We start from the raw sequence: 18229 nt of genomic DNA on the forward strand, positions 1-18229 counted from the left end.
CAAAAGTAAAAATTGTTACTCTAATTAAAATAAGATGGCCCGGCGCTTCCCAAAGTGCAATGTATTCTACTTCAATGAGTACAACATGTCGCGCCCCCCTTGATCCCACCCAACATTCACTCTTTCCAAATATGTAGCCTAATAATTTTCTCATAATTTTACAAAACAACAAATATGAGTAATTATTAAGTAATAATTATAGGCTAAATACATATTAGAATCCTATACAAATTCCTATAAAGTCAATTCCAAACCCATGGCATTTTTGTAAATGATGTGTGGTGTGGTCAACCTTTGAAGCACTTCGGTATTGGCTGGTAATAAGCTAAGATGTTATTTGCAATGAAGAAAAAATACTTTGTTGAATGTGGGGAGTATAAAAAGCATTGTTCAACAATGTGTTTTATCTGTTATACGTATCATGACTTTTTATATTTATATTGGCCATGTTAAAGGAGTGTTAATGATAAGCCAAGCACCTGAGGTTATATGATTATACTGAAATAAAATGATTCTCTGATCTTGCACATGTCACAGAAACTGTGGACAAAACAACCCGCACCAATGAACACAAACTATATATTTCAGCGTTTACTCAATGTTGTAACCAAATAAAGAAATATGTGAGTACTTCTGTCTAGATATATGAACTACTGATGTGCTGCTACCCTTTACATTTTTTCTATATATTTCACCAGTTTGCTTTCGATGGTGCTTTCGAAGTAGGAGCACTTCTTTTGCCACTTTGCCTTTTATAGAAATATAGTTTAATGTAAAAGCTACGTATGTGCTTCTACTCGATACAAGCACTTTATACAATTTCCAAAGAGAAATCACTCGAGATGATTTTGGAAAATTAAATGACCATGTTATATTTGTTTAAGTGACAGGAAAAAATAAAATCACAGTACATGAATTATTAATAATACATGTGTTTCAAGAAAATCATTTGATAATACAAAAAATATATTTAAAAACATACACTTTTTGCATACAACCTTGGCTGTGAAAGACATTGTGATATGACAGCCCATTTATACATTATACAGGCACATTGCTCTATAAAATTATCAAGAATTGTAATAGATTATTAAACAAAGAAAATGCATGAAATTCTGCACACATGAAACATTAATGTTTGGTCACCCCAGCTGCACAACACAGTATAAAACTGCAATGTGTTGACAAGCCACAACACTTGTGTCCTCCCAGGGAGAAAAGTCCAACTGAAAATCAACCCGTGTGGCCTCCCTGGGAGACAACTGAGGGAGGATGTGGCCAAAATGGCCAGGTTGTTGTGCACAGGACATCAGTTTCAAGCCCCGGCTGCATAGTTGTTGCCTCAGTGCAGTCCGTTGAGGATGTTCTTCCCCAGCAGTTCTTTCTCGATGTTGTGCACGGTGGGACTGAGGTCATGGTCCCTAAGTCGAGCATTCTTTCGGATCTCATCTAGAGAATACTCATGAAGGAGGACGCCATTTTCAAACACGGTCACAAGCAGATCCTGCACAGACGGACAACCAGTCTTACTTACATGAACATTATACAAATATTATAACACAATAAATGTACTGTATGCCACACTAGTTCATTTTCACACCAAATAGCAAAAAACGTCCCAAACCTCCTCAGGCTTCCCTACGCCTCTCTCCACTGTCTCAATACAGCCATTGGAGTTTCTCCTGAGAGACAGCCGGCCCCGCTTTGAGCCTTTGGAGGGATCGGTCACTGGCTGCTTGTACACATCCATCTGCAACAAAGTGGAATCAGGAGAATTCTTACAAAGCAATAAATGACACAGACGTTATAGTGTTCGTAGTAATTTGCTCAGTGCTACATTAGCCAACCATGAGGTGATTATTTTATTGTGTATTACCGGTAGTTATGGCAGAATTTGGTAATGGCTTTCATTGTTTGCCCTTTTCAGTACAAAATAACCTATCGTAAAATTTCTTAATTTTAAGATATTACTGTCAATATGAAGTATCTTGTCTTCGCATTTTGAACTTGGTGTTTGTAGATTTTGTAATTGACATGATTCATTTTAGTTTTAGACTTCAAAATGTTAGTGAACTTGTCACTGACATAAAGAAGGTGGTTGTAGCTAATAAATCTAAAATAGCTCAAAGCTGCTTTTCAATTCCATTTTGCCACAACTAAAAGATTGGCGCATATTTAATTTGCAAACATTTCAAACAGAGGGAAGAGAATTGGACAAAACAGGAAACTTGTGGTAAATTCCAGCTAAAACGGCAGCTGAAGATGTTTTAGACCATTATTTTGGAATTAATGATGAACTTATACGAGAAAAAGTGTTGAGCAATGTTATAATTTTCCAAGACATTTCGATTTAATGCCAGTTTGAATCTGAATTAAAACTTTTTAATGACATTTCAGGGCTTGATTTTGGCACAATTCACTTAATGACTTTCAATACTTTCTAATGCCCTGCGGAAGCCCTGCTCCAAACACTAAAATAAAAACAAGTACAGTAGCCAGCCCAGGATGAAGAGTGTGTTTGTAAGTGCAAGGTGTTGGAGGATAACATTAAATCGCTATTTATCATACTGGGTCAAGCTGTACAGTCGTACTATCTCTGTCATAGCCTTGACTGTGACTCTCAGCCACTGAATGTTTGCTTGCGTATCAGTATGACGCTCTGAGAGGGTATTCATCCCTTTTCTGTGGAAGCATAGACAGACTTGAATGGTAGGACTAGCACAATGTCTCAAGTTCATGTCTCCCTGTCCCACTCCGATGGTAAATAAACATCTCCTGTATAAGACATCCAGACTGCTGCCTATTTTTCATCTATCCTCTCGAACACCATTGTTATTTCTCTAACACACGGGGTGTGGTGTGTTTACATGGATTTCTTATGTGTGTTCATTAGCATGCACTGTCCTAATCAATAAATAAAAAATGTAAAATTACAATTTTGTTACACTGAACTGTTCAACACATGTGATTTGTATCTGAAGAACGGCAGAGCAAAGTTTAATACGTACGCCTTTTCCATTAGTCTCCACATAGCTGCACTTGAAGGCGCAGTTCAGTGTGTCTCTGTTGAGCTTCTGAAGCAAAGCACTTCCACAGCCAAAGAGGACATTTTCAGCACTCCAGCCTTCTTCACTCAACTTCTGAAGAACCTGTCAAATAGAGGACAGTGTGTTTTAAGAAGCCGGATGTTACCACTAGCTGCAATTTCTATTGTCCAGGTAACACACACAACACAAAAGATTTTAATTGATGAGAACTAAAAGAAAAATGAGAAACCTCCATGGAGCAAATAAAATTATAATATGAATTGATTCACTAACAATAAAAAATTAATGTGAGTTAATAATGTTTGTGTGGACATAATCAAGATCGTTCTCTAAAACATTACGTCCCACTAGTCAAATGGTTATTTGCTTACCTCATTAATAGAGCTGAGGTCTATACCATCTCCTTGGATGATTCGCAGGTAAGAGGGCAACACTTTGAAGCCCACAGAGTTCCTGGAAGAGCCAAAACATTCCTCCAGAATCCGTATGACCTGTAAGCAAGACAAGTAAAGACAAAAACAAAACAGAGATAACCACCAACAAGTGCAGTTTTGAGGTAAATTACTGTATTAACATTTTGAAGTACCTCAATAAGTGTCTCAGCAGGGTCTCCCGAGTCGGGCCGGATGACCAGACATGAGTCCTGGCTGCGCTCCATCACCCGCTCCTTCAGCTTGTCCCCCCAGATGTGTTTACAGGCGTTGAAGATGTCGTAGCTGTCACTGACCACTGACACAGGCCCCGAGCTGAACTGATCCAACACCTGCTCAAAAGCCTCCTTCTCACGATGTCTGCCCCAGGATATGATGGTACTGAACAGACAGAGGGCAGATGTGAACAAGCGGTTTTATATGCACTGTCCACATGCTCATGACAGTCTCATATGGCAGAACGGTCTACTTGTCCCAGCCATGATTTAGTCAAAAATAAAAACAGTACAGGCACAAGTCACTGCTAGTTTTGTTGTGGGGCGATATAAGATTTCTACACTGATAACATATTTAACCTCGAATGTATCTAGGCCTAACGTTAATCATGTCACGTTTCTTTTTTTTCAGGAAAAAAAAGTACCTGTGTTCTGCAGCCGGGATGGAGAAGCCGGCCATAGGACAGGCATAGTAGCGTTGTGCCATCAACAGCCCTGCTACTGTGTCTGTGCTACAGAAGTTCACCAGGTGAGCAGCTCCTCCTAAAGCTGCTGACTAAAAAGGAAACAGAGAGGATCTTTTTATGCAGACATAAGGAGTATAAGCAATGCAATGAGACAGAGAGATAATCCATTTCTAAAACACCTTTTTTATGCACTGGAATTTAGCATTATTATTATTACTATTACATTATATAAAAACATTGAATGTATGTACCCTGATAATGTTACTAACCTCCTGTGATGAGACCCCTCTGTAACCAAAGTCATGCAACTTCTCGTTCAGGCCTTCCAAACTACCGGATGTAGCCTTCAGGTGCTTGGCAAGGATTTTTTTGAACTCCCTTGAAATGGTGGCCACGGTGATGGGATACCACATCTGAACTAGCATAGTCTGGACAAGAGAGCGAAAAGAAGTAGAAACACATTAAGTGCAAGTGTGTGCGTGGGGTAGGTTAAATGTTTACTTTCCATGTAATTCATTTATTGATAAAAAAACAAAAAAACACTAAAAGCACTACAGACTAGAGCCCGGTAGGTGCCATTTATAAGCAGCATTCTGGTATCAAAAAATTAAATTCAGTCTTTTAGAAGAGTTTTTAGAAAGGGGTCTAAGTAGATGCATAAATACTCAAGAATGGTCTCACGGAGTTATCATTCAAATGAAAATATGGGTCACCTCAATATAATTGGTCAGCCAGAAGAATTTGGGGTCTGTGTTTTCCACAGTGAACAGCACATTGCCTCTTGGAATGATCCTGCCTTCAGGCACAGCTTTGATACGGATTGGTAGACGTCCATCATGTTTCTGCCACACAAAGGCATAGGTCAATGTGTGCACTGGTCAAACAAACATTACTTGTGTAGCAAAGTAGTGCCTGACAATACCTCGAGGATCTTTCTCCAGCCCTCTTCATCAAATACAGTCTGCTTAAAATGCATCTGGTAAAAGAGCTTGGCTTCCTGAATTTTATCTTCTGTTACCACTCGACCTGCGAACAATAAAACAGATAAACAAATGTAAGAAGCGTATTGCAGTACAGGGGAGATGTAAAACATACCTGTAAGATATTTCTTGAGCAGGTACTGCAAACCGAAAAAGACCACTTCATTGAACTGGGAACCTTTCTTCCGGCGACACTCAAAGTAGGAATAGATTTTGCTGACATCTGGAGGATACTGTTTGTAGTGTGTGATCTGAAACAAATGAAAGAAACTATTAGGCAATTCTTTCAGTCACTGGCTGTAAAGCTCGATTGTCTCTAATCAGCCTTACAAGTTTGTATTACATAACTGAATCTATTGCAAAACTTGAGATCTGTCAGGTGGCGACTCTACTGCACGTGTGATTGTGCAATTCTAGTTTTAAGGTTACAATTCTCTAAATCGCACTAAAGAATGCTGTTAGGAAAACATGTATAGGCAGGCTATTGAGAATTAGAGCATTATAGTATATAATTATAGTAAAATATACAATAAAAAACGGCAGCACAAAAACCAGAGACAACCTGTCCCCACTTGACCTGACTCATTCATGCTGTGTGTAGGCTCTAGTGTGCAGTAACACCTCCTACAGGCCAGGGGCTATAGATGTACTAAACAAAAAAAAGATGCTTTCAAGAACACACTACCTGTTCAAAAATAAGGGGTCTGACTCTGACAAGCAAAAAGTGGACGTTAGTACTGTGGGATAATCAGGATAATAGGACTGGTATGTGTAAAGATCATAATCCTAGTGAAGGCTGATTAGTGCTGAAGCACAAACCTAAAGGCACACTCTTTTTATAATGACAACCCTTTTTGTACAGCTGACCAATCACAATAAAGCTTCTGTCCTTCTGAACTATGTGCTGCATTGTGATAAAACATGCTAAAACCTCATACACATTCCATCATCACATGTGAGTCTATGTACAGGTCATTGAAGACATAAAATCATATACTAAGGTATCACTTTATTTTACGCTACACTCTGTAATAACTTGTACCTATGTAGTACGTACACAATGGAATAACTTGTGTTAGTACTTTGTATAATGTAATAGGACACGAGACGCTTATGGTTAGGGCTTAAGGTTAGGGTTAGAGTTAGAATGATGTCTTATTACATTATGTACCGACTACAAACTACAAATACATATTATTTCATTGTGTATCTAACCCATAGGTACAAGTTATTACACATTGTTACAAAGCCCATTCTTCTTCTTCCATACTGTAGTAAATTTAGTTAGGTACAATGTATCAAGGGTAGTGTAAAATAAAGTGTTACCCATACTTTAATAATATTGGCATACATTTTCTTCTACTCTACAAACTGGGACACATAAACACACCTCATTTGGTAAAACATAGTTACTACAATTATTCAATAATTGTATTAATTGTTATTATAAATAACTAAGAGGAGCATCACATTTAAGACCTAAACCCAAATTTTCAGCAAAGACTTTTTAAGGTCTTATTTTTACAAAATCAAATGTCAGACTTTTTAAGGAGATGCATCATTTTGAGTGGGATATTATAATATCAGTAAAACCTAGATGTATTAGTAGCTGAACTTAAAAAAAAAAAAAAGTTACAGGCACATACTTATCTGTATGTGTCATGCACGAATAACTGAGTAAGAACAGTCACTTCTGAGCTCATGTTCGGATGAAGTGAAAGTGAAAGCAAGAAAAAATAAAATAAAAGATCAGTTAAATAATGTTATGTGGTATAATGCTGTTTTTGACACAATATATAAAAGCAAGTCGGTGTTCGTAATTCTATTGTATGAACTATATTCTGAATCTAAGGGTGATCTTTGTGGTCCATAAATATCCATTCTGTGTAATTACGATAGTGCCTTTATAGGTCGGGCCTTTGCTTTGACCTCTACTCATGCGTGTGGACTTTTCACCGAGGTAGACCTACCGCGTAGTGTGGGTGAGTGTAGCTTTGTTGCTACCATCAACTAATGACAAAACACTCGTGACATTTAGCATAGCCAAGAGCTGTACGATAACAGAGGAGCTCTCGAGACACGACAATGGGAGCTACACAAAATCAAACGAGTGAGTGAAGCCGATTTCCAGCACTCACCTTGTACGAATCAGTCGCTAGCAAGAAATTGAAATCATGCGCTGCCATTGTTGTTGTGAATGAATTAATTCACGTGAACAGCGCGCGGGCGTCTCTCTCCCTGTAGCTTTCCGAATCCCAGTCAGGGTCGTGTCATAAGGAGGTGAATCCAGCCACTTCGAGCGGAGAGTTTCGCGTATGAACAGCGACCGAACGTGTTTTCTACCCGAGGAGATTCCGCTGGGATCTGAGGTAAGGGGTCAGTATCAGAGGGGAGGACTCTGGAGGTAGCAGCAGCAGCAGCAGTGAGGGGGTTGTTGTTAAAAAATGTGGGCGGGGTTTAGGCGAGGAGTAACCGCCCACAAAACTGAACGTAATAGTGCGCGCACGCTACGTACATGCTTGTGTGGGCGGGGCTTCTGCAGTTCTACTCTTCTACAGTGTGGCTGTGATTTAACCTCTTAAGCGCCACCTGAACCGAGCACATCACCCAAATCTGAAAGCTTGTTGAAGAAAGTGGCAAAACCGAGACAAAAAAACGCGAATGGTCTCAACTTATATAGCGCTTTTCTGCCTTGATTAGCTCACATTCACACTCTCATTCATACACCAGTGTACGCAGACGCTGGGATATGAACCGCCGACCTTCTGATCATGAGGCAAAACGCTCGACCAACCGCACCACTGTCGCCCCGAAAATGTGACAAAAAAGCCACAAAAGAGCAAAAAAAAAAGGGATGAAAATGTGGGGGGAAAAATGTGTGAAGAAATGCAGCATAAAAGCCCCAAAAAGCAATAGAAAAGTGGCAAAAAGTGATGAAAAAGTGACCAAAATTTCTTACAAAAAATCGATAACAATGTGTGATGAAACACAACAAAAAAGTGACAAAAAAGTGATGAAAATTTTGACCAAAATGTTGGCAAAACACATAAAAAAGAAACAGAAAAGTGACAAAAAAGATCCATTGAGTTTTGTAGGTCTCAGCTTTCAAATGAGGCATTACACTGGCCTTTAGGCTTATGGACCTTATGGATTTAGGTAAAGCTGAACTGGAGAAAATACACTCGGTTAAGGTGAGGATTAAGAGGTCAATCCTTTTTAAAATGTCTATGCATTTGGAGTTGGATCGTATTTCTGCAATTCCGATGTTTGCTAGTTTTGTTATATGATTAAGCATAGACATTAGACATGCCAAAGCTGTCCATATAGATTGTCATCATCGTCAAAAACATTTTTCACAGTTGGAAAAAATACTTTTAGTTTTAACTCGTCATTAGTTACATTGGAAGCATTTCAGAAAAAAACACGAGAAAAATGAGAGAAATAGTGGTAAAAATATGTAAAAATAGTGTGGGAAAAATGGGGAGAAAATGGTGCAAAAATAGGTAAAGAATTGTGAAAACAAACAAAACATGGGTCAAAATAAAAATTGGGAAAAAATGGGGTGAAAAACTTGGATCTAAAGATATGATTTTTTTTCCCAGTATCTGCTTTTGAGATTAAATTCACTTTTTTTATTGCTTCGTCAGGGGTTTTTTTGTCTCTTTTTCGATGCGTGTTTTTTGTCACATTTTGGGGATTTGGTCATGTTTTTGTTGGTTTTCATTGCTTTTTTTGAACACTTTTTGTTATGTTTTTGCTACCTTTTTTGTCACTTTTTTGTTGTGTTCCATTTTCATCCTCGTTTCTGTCACTATTTTGATCCCTTTCTTTTCAAATTTTAGATTTGGGTAAAGCTCGGTTAAAGCGGGGGATAAGAGGTTAAGGAGAAAATTGAGAGGCCGGACCGGTGGCCCGAGAGCCAGAAAGGTGTGTTGCACTGCTATAGAGGCGTAAGGAAACAGTTAAATCAGAAGGAAAGTTATACCTAAATTGGTTCTTTTACCTGTTTATGAAGAGTTATTTAGGCGTCAGATGTGTAATATTTAATATGAAAGTAAGACATTAGGAATTACATAATAAAACTATATAATTTTCAAGTACTCAAAAGTAAATGGACATAAACCACCATGAGGGACCAGAAAACTTTGCACCACAGATCTTTCTTATAGCCTTTTCCCTCATCACCTTGATTTCATCTGTAGCTTTTATTCAGCACTTTAGTCAATCACAGTTTAAACATGCTATGGAAATAAAGTTTTACTTGACTCACAGAACCTAAAAAAAGGAAAGACTGAGTATAACTTGTTTAGCCCTGACTCCCCCCGCAGTTCTCCTTTTGGCCCTTTAACACCTCAGTTTGCTCCCGCTGTGCGTAACCTGGGTGTTATTTTTGACAACAGTGAATATGACAAGCAGTTCAATTGAGTTGGGAATGTGAGGTTTTAAAGGCTAAGGCTCCCCAGTAAGGTCAAACCATTCTTGTCCCGTGCTGACCTTGAAAAGGCTATTTATGCCTTCATTAGCTCGAGGATAGACGACTGTAATGGCCTTTATGGTGCAAAACGCGGCAGCACATCTCCAAGCACTCGCACATCAGCCCAGTCCTTTGTGCTCTTCACTGGCTTAGGGTGGAGTTTAAGGTCCTGCTGTTCCTGTTCAAAGCCGATGGTCTGGCCCCAGCATACCTCGCTGTATTAGTATCAGTCTACTAACCAGTTAGGCCTCTGCACCCATCTGAGCACACCTTTTTCATCCCAAAACTGTGGAATGCACTTCTACACATCTATTAAGCTTTCAACACATGGCTACTGAATCAACTGTTGCTGTTTTGAATGTTTTGATGATGTTTTGTCTGTGTTTTGACCCTTGTCCTGACCCTGTTCTGCATTCGGTGCTGTGCAAATATAATTTGATTGATTGATTGAGAACTGCAGAAAAGCACTAAGGAGGAAACTCGTGACTTGGTGATTGTTTGGATGAAAAACACTTTTACTCCTCTTACTCTATCATCTCGAGTTTCAACTTTTGTCAAGTTGGTTGTAATTTTTTAGTTTGCATGCTAGATGCAGCTAAGAAAATAAAGATTGGGTCTAATGCTGGTGTTGCACAGTGGCACACACCCAGTCAATGCACAGTAGAACAGAGATGTGAGTTCTACTAGTCCTATTTTAGTGTTTACAACAGGCAAACTTATCCAACCAGTGATAAAGTATATTTTCTCATTTATAAGTAGTTAAAATGCTGACTCCAATTATCACTTGAAATTAAATTATAAAAATATTACTGTATGTCAATTGTGTTTGAAATCTGAAAAAACATTCAGAATATACATTGTTTGGTGAAAATGGTTAAAAAAATATTTACATTGCACTAAAATGGTGAATGAATCTCTAAAAACTTGAATTCATATATGTTCAAACAGCTTTGCTAAGTCATGTTTTTCTGTATGTTTGGTTTTCAACCTGCTAAGTGCTGCAATAAAAGCTGAGTGAAACCGAGTTTTTACCGTCTTGGTTTTCAAGTTAAACCAGCATTGACAACACACTTGCAGTGATGAACTCCCCCAAGCAAGACTTACCCCATTTCATTGGCCCAGTCAGTGAAATGATTTCGCTCACTGGGCCATTTGCATTGCATATATCTGTTTATACTCATAATACCGTTTTACCGTTTAATACCACAATTCTCTGATCAAATCACGTCAAGTCAAACTTCATTACTACAGCACAACAGAACCAATCAAAGGGCTGAAAAACTGCTGAATATAGATTACAATCTTGTAAAACAACCCTTGTTCTGTTTACATTGCATTTGATTTTGTTATTGAGGTGAAGTCAGAGCAGATTTTGATGCAATAGTGCCTCCTACTATTCTCTCTTTTATTATCAATAAAATCAACCTTTCCACATGAGTTCATTTGTGTTTGAAGAAAGTCCCTTGTTACAGTAGCTCTTAATACATGATTAAAGATAAGATCTTTATATCTGTCCCCAAGAGAGCCAGAAATTCATCTTTGATACGGTTTAAAAGGCATTCAATCATAAAAAAAAAAACGCGAACAAACAAACCAATTTACACACAATGCAAATACATACAAATATAGGCTACTGCATACTAAGAAAAATAATGATGCCTGGTATAGCAGGCATGAATTATAGTCTTACGGTGGTGAAATTAACTGATAAGAGCTTCACATCTACTCCTCGTGCTGTGCTGTGGGTGAGACCGGTTCTTCATTATGGATGTAAACTTGGCTCATGTTCAGCAGCTGATATGTGATATGTATTAGGTAATGCTCATGTCCGCCAGTTCTTACTATAAAATTTGATGAAGTGATATACAGAAAGAACAACAATGATGATATATCTTCAGTAGGGTCAAGGTAAATGTCTTTGTCCACTTTCAAAACAAAATGTTCTATGAGGGTCTATGAGAGAGAATACACATGCATTCTTTCATTCTAATTACCATCCATTTCCATTTTCTTCCGCTTTATCCGGGGCCGGGTCGCGGGGGCAGCAGTCTCAGCAGTCTCAGCAGAGATGCCCAGACTTCCCGATCCACGCACACCTCCTCCAGCTGTTCTGGGGGGACCCCAAGCCGACACCAGGCCAGCTCGGAGACATAGTCCCACCAGCGTGCCCTGGGCCTTCCGCGAGGCCTTGTCCCGTTAGGACATGCCTGGAACACCTCTCGCGGGAGGCGACCAGGCATTCTAATGACACTTTTTCTTAATCGCTTTAACATGATTGAAACCTCATCCTTTGCTTCAAACGTTTATCTTAACATTTCACTCACATTTTTTCATTGCTTCACATCACAGCTCTCACAAATAGTCAATATAACTAGACCTGCAAACATACTTTCATATACCAATTTGTTATTTTCATTAACTCGAACATAATTGCAAAGCTTTAAAATCTGTGAGCTTTCACATAACACAGTAACACTATACTATACATACAGTGGTCTGTTGCCACCTTTTCTTACTTTTGATTCATGTGTGAAAAACATAAGAATCATTTCACTGCCATTAGCAACGCACAGATTTTTACAAAAATGTTGAAAGTGACAAGGTATTGGCCAAAGTTTGGTACAGGTCAGCTTGTGTTGACCAAGCACTGTGAATTCACTAAAAGTGCATGTATCTGTGTGACAGCTGGATGAGTTGTTCTGAGAAAGAGCATGAAAGTGAACCAATGAAAAATGTGTTAAATTATCCGACAACTGAGAAGGCCCTGCCCCCTTAGTTTTTTGGCTCATCGAACCACGAGCGGGGTCTGGCCCTCGGATCTCAGTGTTCACATTTGAATGAGGTCCGTGATGTACTGAGGGGCCAGTCCAGTCAAAGCTTTACAAACCAAAAAATAAGATCTTAGAATCAATTCTAAAATTTACTGGAAGCCAGTCGATGCAAGAAATGGGATCAAGTTTCTTGGATCCAGTTAGGAGTTGTGCAGCTGAGTTACAGCGTGTAACTGATGTGGTTCAGTCTGAGGGATCTTCTTTTTTCTAACTTCAGGTCCGTTCACACTGGGAATCGTTATTGTCTGGTAGATGACTGTTGAGAAACACTGCTGTGGGAAGTACGGTCCACTGAGCGCTATCCTCTTCTTCTTACTGCAGACTTTGTCTTATCATGATACAATATTTAATTTATCTGTAGTCTGTTCATCACTATTCACATGGTGTCTCCTGTCCCCCCCCCTCGGGAGTGCCTGTCTAGATCGAACGGAGGAACCTGGGTGAACGGAGGAACCCTGCATTCTTGAATCTGAGGACTGGACGGTCTGCAATCTTGGCCCGTCTGCTGAGGGATCCTTCGGCCCTGGGTCTCTATAGCCTGTCCGTCCATGGGAGGGGATCGCTTCTTCTTTGGTTCTCCCCAAGGTTTCTCTTTTCTCCTGCCGGGTTTTTGAGTTTTTCCTTGCCGTGCTGGAGAGTCTAAGGACGTAGGACACCCACGCCGCTCGTCGCTACCTCCTATTGGACATTATATTTGCCATTATATTTACCTGAACTTTTAATTGTCATATTTATTGCTCTGTTTTATTGCCTTGATTTTTGTTGCAGCCCTGTGAGGCGACTTCTGTTGTGATATTGGGCTATACAAAACCATTAAACTTGAAACTTGAAACTTGACTCAGTCATGCTTTAAGCTGGTTCTATGGAGGGCATGCACATACATTATTTCATTCTAAATGGATCCCAAACTGAGTGGCAACTTTCATAAATAAAGAGTGCCACAAGGAATCTTTGAATCAGACCCTTTTAGTCCATATAGAACCCTTATTAGATGCCGACTGTTTAAAGAGACTAGCTTCTTTCTTTGGCCACTTGTTGCAGAGAGAAGTTCGTGCAGCTGATTTTCGGGACCTCTCCAACGGTCTGCTGTCAACTCCATCACTTCAAAGGCTATTCTCGAAATGCACAGTAAGTTTTGATTATGAAATTGCTGTCATTGCCCAGCAGTGTTTTGAGTGCAGATGATCATCGGTGGCAGAGTTTGAGACTGATTCAGGATCAGCGGGGCTCAGGTCCAGCACCACGGACAGCTCCTCCTCCCCCCCTCCCCTGCGCTGCATGTTGTCGACAGAGACCCCTCCCACACTTGGTCCCTCAGTTCCACCGACTCATTGGAGTGTACCTGGCAGAAGCTGTGTGAATGTGTGTGTGCGTGTCCGCGCTGTCTCCGTGAGCGAGCCTCGTGACGGGGGCTGGTCGTTCCCTGAAGCAACAGGAGACTTCTCAGCGGCGCGTCGACATCTGCTCTCTCGCTCCGCTTGTCTCTCAGCAGCAGCAGCATGTTGGATCCGTCTTCCAGCGAGGAGGAAGGCGAGGAGGTGCAGGAGGTGGAGCACCGGGAGGTGGCAGCCCCAAAGAGCGCTACCGGGGCGCGCCTGTCACCGGGCCGAGCGGCGGAGACCCACAGCGGCGGTGGCGCTGCGCTACAGCCTCGGGGCCGTGGTAGCAGCGGTGGAGGGCGGCCCTCAAGCCCCAGCCCCTCTGTGGGTAGCGACAAGGAGAAGGAGGACTTGGAGAAGCTGCAGCGGGAGGAAGAGGAGAGGAAGAAGAGGCTCCAGCTTTACGTGTTCGTTATGCGCTGCATCGCATACCCATTTAACGCCAAACAGCCCACAGACATGGCCCGCAGGCAGCAGAAGGTATGCTCCATTACATTCACATCGCAGCCGCCACCAACTGTTGCTCCATGTCACATAGAGGCGGCCCTATTGCTTTTTTTTTTTAGGGCCAAACTCACATCGCCACTCACCACACAGCAAGCAAGAGACTGACCGGGCTTTGTAGAAAGTCAGGCTAAAGATGAAAACATGAACAAGTTTCTCTATTGGTTGTTTGTCAGTGTATGGCTAATTGTCACCTGGACACACATATGATTTGTGTCTGGTGTTTGGTCATTCCTCCATGGCCAAATAAAACAGAATGAGCTGTGAAAAGGCTTCATGAATGAACTAATGAACATGTGAAAAGGCGGAGCGCAATTCAGTATTTCTCGATGAAGTATCCAGGGTCAAATGATCACGTGTTGCTATGGTAACAGATGTTCACATCTGCCTCATGGTTTGTGGACGGCACCATGTATCCATACATACAGGCTACACACATAGCCTACCTCTTTTCAGGAAATGTGTGTGTTTTTTTATTCAGGAAATATGTGGGAATAGAAATACATTTAAAGCTCTGTAGAACCGATTTTGTGAAAAGACACACATGCAGCAATAATAGAACTGAAAAACATGTTTATTTTTTTTAACTTTCAAAATACAAATGTGCAGCTAAAAGTATGATCAGATATTTTCAACATTCATATTGCATTTCTGTTTTTTTCCTGTTTTGGAAATAGTGTTTCCAGACTTCCTCTCAGGTCTCTAACCCTGATCCTTTGTTTTCTTATTTCAAAACTTAGGCTATATTTATTGTGCAGATGATGTGATCCTCTTCATTCAATAATTTAGAGTACACTTCCAGTGTCCTGTAGTGACGGAGCTGAATAAACACAACAATATGTACCAGCGATTTTCTCCATTGCTAAACTGTGTAAAGTGCGTGGTAACCTATATGGACAAAATGCATAGATAGATAGCAATACTCAGATTATTTCTTTAAAATATGTTTTTTGGCCTCTGCCTTTGTTTGTTAGGACAGATATTTGTCAGGGTGAAAGAGGGTGAAGAGCAGGAAGATACATTTAGCAGTGCAACTCAAACTTCCATGAGAGTCATGTACAGCAGCCTTATCCTCTGGACTTTCTGCCCATGTTTTGGCCGATTGAACACTAGATGGCTTCCTGTCTGACTGAGGAACGCAATGGAGGTCCTTGGTGTCAATGTCGGGACACAACGACATCACGTACTGGAGAGACAAATGCTTAGACCAGTGGTTCTCAAACCGTGTTGTATACCACTGTTTTTTCTTGGGTGGTACTCATCTCCACCAGGGTCATCTGCACTTTTAAACCTGGTTAAAATGAATTAGAAAGAATTTAATTGTAGGAGTAGCAGTATAGTAGGTAAAGTGCATTTAAGTTGATTTACTGACATGGTTTACATCCAATTTAAACATAATTTTGTCCATTTTAGGTCTTTTAAAAACCTGTTTAAACCTGATTTGATGTCGAGCTAGGCCTTTAGGAGGTTAAAAACTTCAGTCCTGCGCTCACTATGTTGTTTGTTACTTTCATGCTCTCCTGAGTCTCTTCTGCTCGGGGGAGACATGATGACACACACTTGTCTCTACACATACTGTAGATCATTTTGTTATAACAGTACATTCATTCTCACCCTGCATATTTTTAATTGACAGCTTGTCTCATATGATTCTTATTGTGCTGTTAAATTTCACTAGAGATTATAGAAGCCTTTTGTAAAGTCTATATAGAGCCCACTCTCCAGTTGACTTATTATGAGTCAGATTAATGTGCGCAGCGAGGTTGTATTGTTTTTCAATGGTTCAGACAAAAGCTTTCTGTTGAATGGACATCTCATAACGATCGCCAGTACTTCCTCTTGGATCTCCAGTGCAGGGCTACGGGATTTCTGCCTACACATAACATGCACGGCCAAACGTTTTAACCAGAATATAATGTTCATGTGTGCATTGCATTTTCAAAATGGGCTGATTCAGAAATCAAATCAAACATGAAAGTGAAACACCTACTGTGGCTTAGTTAACGAAAAAAAGCCAGAAAGTAGCTAACAGTAAGGGTTGGTGAGACACGGCAGGTGAAAACATTTGTTTTTTCATACAGTGGTCAATTTTGGCTAGTTAATATCAAAGTGAAAAGTAGACCAAACTCACCCTTTATGATGTTCAATTTATGCCTTTTTTTGGACTCACGTGTGGGATTTTTCTCTAGAAATCACTTCAACATTGCATGTTTTCACAAATATTAATTCAAAAATACAGACACGTTTGGTCTCCACATGATGCACGTGACACTCCGACTCTGTGATCCAGATTTGGTCATTTCCGCTCTGAAAGACGGCAGTTGCGAAAGCCCACAGAAATAAACAGGTGCATGTGCACAAAAGTTATCCATCCATCCATCCATCCATCCACATATCTATCTATCTATCTATCTATCTATCTATCTATCTATCTATCTATCTATCTATCTATCTATCTATCTATCTATCTATCTATCTATCTATCTATCTATCTATCTATCTATCTATCTATCTATCTATCTATCTATCTATCTATCTATCTATCTATCTATCTATCTATCTATCTATCTATCTATCTATCTATCTATCTATCTATCTATCTATCTATCTATCTATCTATCTATCTATCTATCTATCTACCTACCTACCTACCTACCTACCTACCTACCTACCTACCTACCTACCTACCTACCTACCTACCTACCTACCTACCTACCTACCTACCTACCTACCTACCTACCTACCTATCTATCTATCTATCTATCTATCTATCTATCTATCTATCTATCTATCTATCTATCTATCTATCTATCTATCTATCTATCTATCTATCTATCTATCTATCTATCTATCTATCTATCTATCTATCTATCTATCTATCTATCTATCTATCTATCTATCTATCTATCTATCTATCTATCTTTCCTTCTTTCTTTCTTTCTTTCTTTCTTTCTTTATATACATATATTAAATACTGTATTTTTTCATTATCATAGAAACACAAGGACTGACGATTATTAGCCCATCGTTGACAGGGTCCATAGCACAGCAGGTAGTAACTTTAATTAAACACAACCCCTCTGAGGACCCACCCTCAGTAAACACATACACCCTGCTGCCATGTAGCAATCCTCTCATTTGTACAGTCTCATTTGTTTTACCACTAAAAATAAAACTATACTTCATTATCCGCAACATGCATTGTAGAAACACTGTAAATGCAGCTCACACCCCCATTTCTCTCACCACTTGTTCTGCCAGCCCGAGTGGGAACGTGGCTCAGAGAGAAGACACAGCGTAGTGTATTGTTTGTATCTTTTTGTTCTAATTAGGCAGGGGGGAATTAGCTCAGGTAAGACACATCACAAAGCACATCATCAGGCCATCTGTCCTTCCCCACAATAGGCCGATCAGATACTTTTTACTCTTTTTACATCATTATTATAAATACTGTTAAATCTCATTGCAGTGATCTTCTCTACAAAACAATATGTAGCAAAATAGTGTTTTTTTGGTGTCTGAACAGCAGTGAACCAGTATTCAATTTCATAACTTGAGATTAAATGTTTGGGAATGTTTCCCACTTCAATGCTTAACACAAAGTAGTTCCCATTTTATTCACACCAAACCCTGAGCTGTTTCTGGCACAACAATGACTATTATAAAACACTATAAAACACTATGCCGATAATTGAAATAGTCAATAGATTTAATCACGATTCAATTAAAACTGGACCAGATGCACAGCCCTATGTGTAACATGATGTCTTCTTTCCACAGCATAAGAGGCACAGCGTAATCATGTTGTCACTCCTCTTCCGGTCTCCTCTGATCTGAGAACAGAGTGAAGCCACTGATGGGAAAGGCGATGTGTGTTTGTTCAAAAGACCCGATCAATATT

At 39.8% G+C, this 18229-nt stretch overlaps 2 protein-coding genes across 3 annotated transcripts in view; one reads left to right on the forward strand and one right to left on the reverse strand.

Annotated features, from left to right (window-relative positions):
* Positions 1-1342: 1342 nt before the first annotated feature.
* On the reverse strand, positions 1343-7554 carry nampt2 (nicotinamide phosphoribosyltransferase 2; the record flags this gene model as incomplete). Its single annotated transcript, XM_079578382.1, has 11 exons — positions 7279-7554; positions 5256-5391; positions 5083-5186; positions 4874-5002; positions 4430-4588; positions 4119-4249; positions 3634-3859; positions 3419-3538; positions 3009-3149; positions 1625-1750; positions 1343-1504 (listed from the first exon to the last, which is right to left on the reverse strand). Exons 1-11 carry the CDS (start codon positions 7324-7326, stop codon positions 1343-1345), a joined length of 1482 nt encoding a protein of 493 aa, XP_079434508.1. The 5' UTR covers positions 7327-7554.
* A 6185-nt stretch (positions 7555-13739) lies between these two features.
* Positions 13740-18229, forward strand: part of cadpsa (Ca2+-dependent activator protein for secretion a) — a 91613-nt gene continuing 87123 nt past the window's right edge. For both annotated transcript variants that reach the window (XM_079579223.1, XM_079579222.1), the window contains exon 1: positions 13740-14304. In XM_079579223.1, coding sequence (XP_079435349.1) covers positions 13945-14304 — 360 coding nt within the window. In that variant the 5' untranslated portion in view covers positions 13740-13944. The remainder of the gene's footprint in view (positions 14305-18229) is intronic.

Source organism: Gobius niger (assembly GCF_951799975.1).
Source record: "Gobius niger genome assembly, chromosome: 20".
In the NCBI taxonomy this organism is placed as follows: domain Eukaryota; kingdom Metazoa; phylum Chordata; class Actinopteri; order Gobiiformes; family Gobiidae; genus Gobius; species Gobius niger.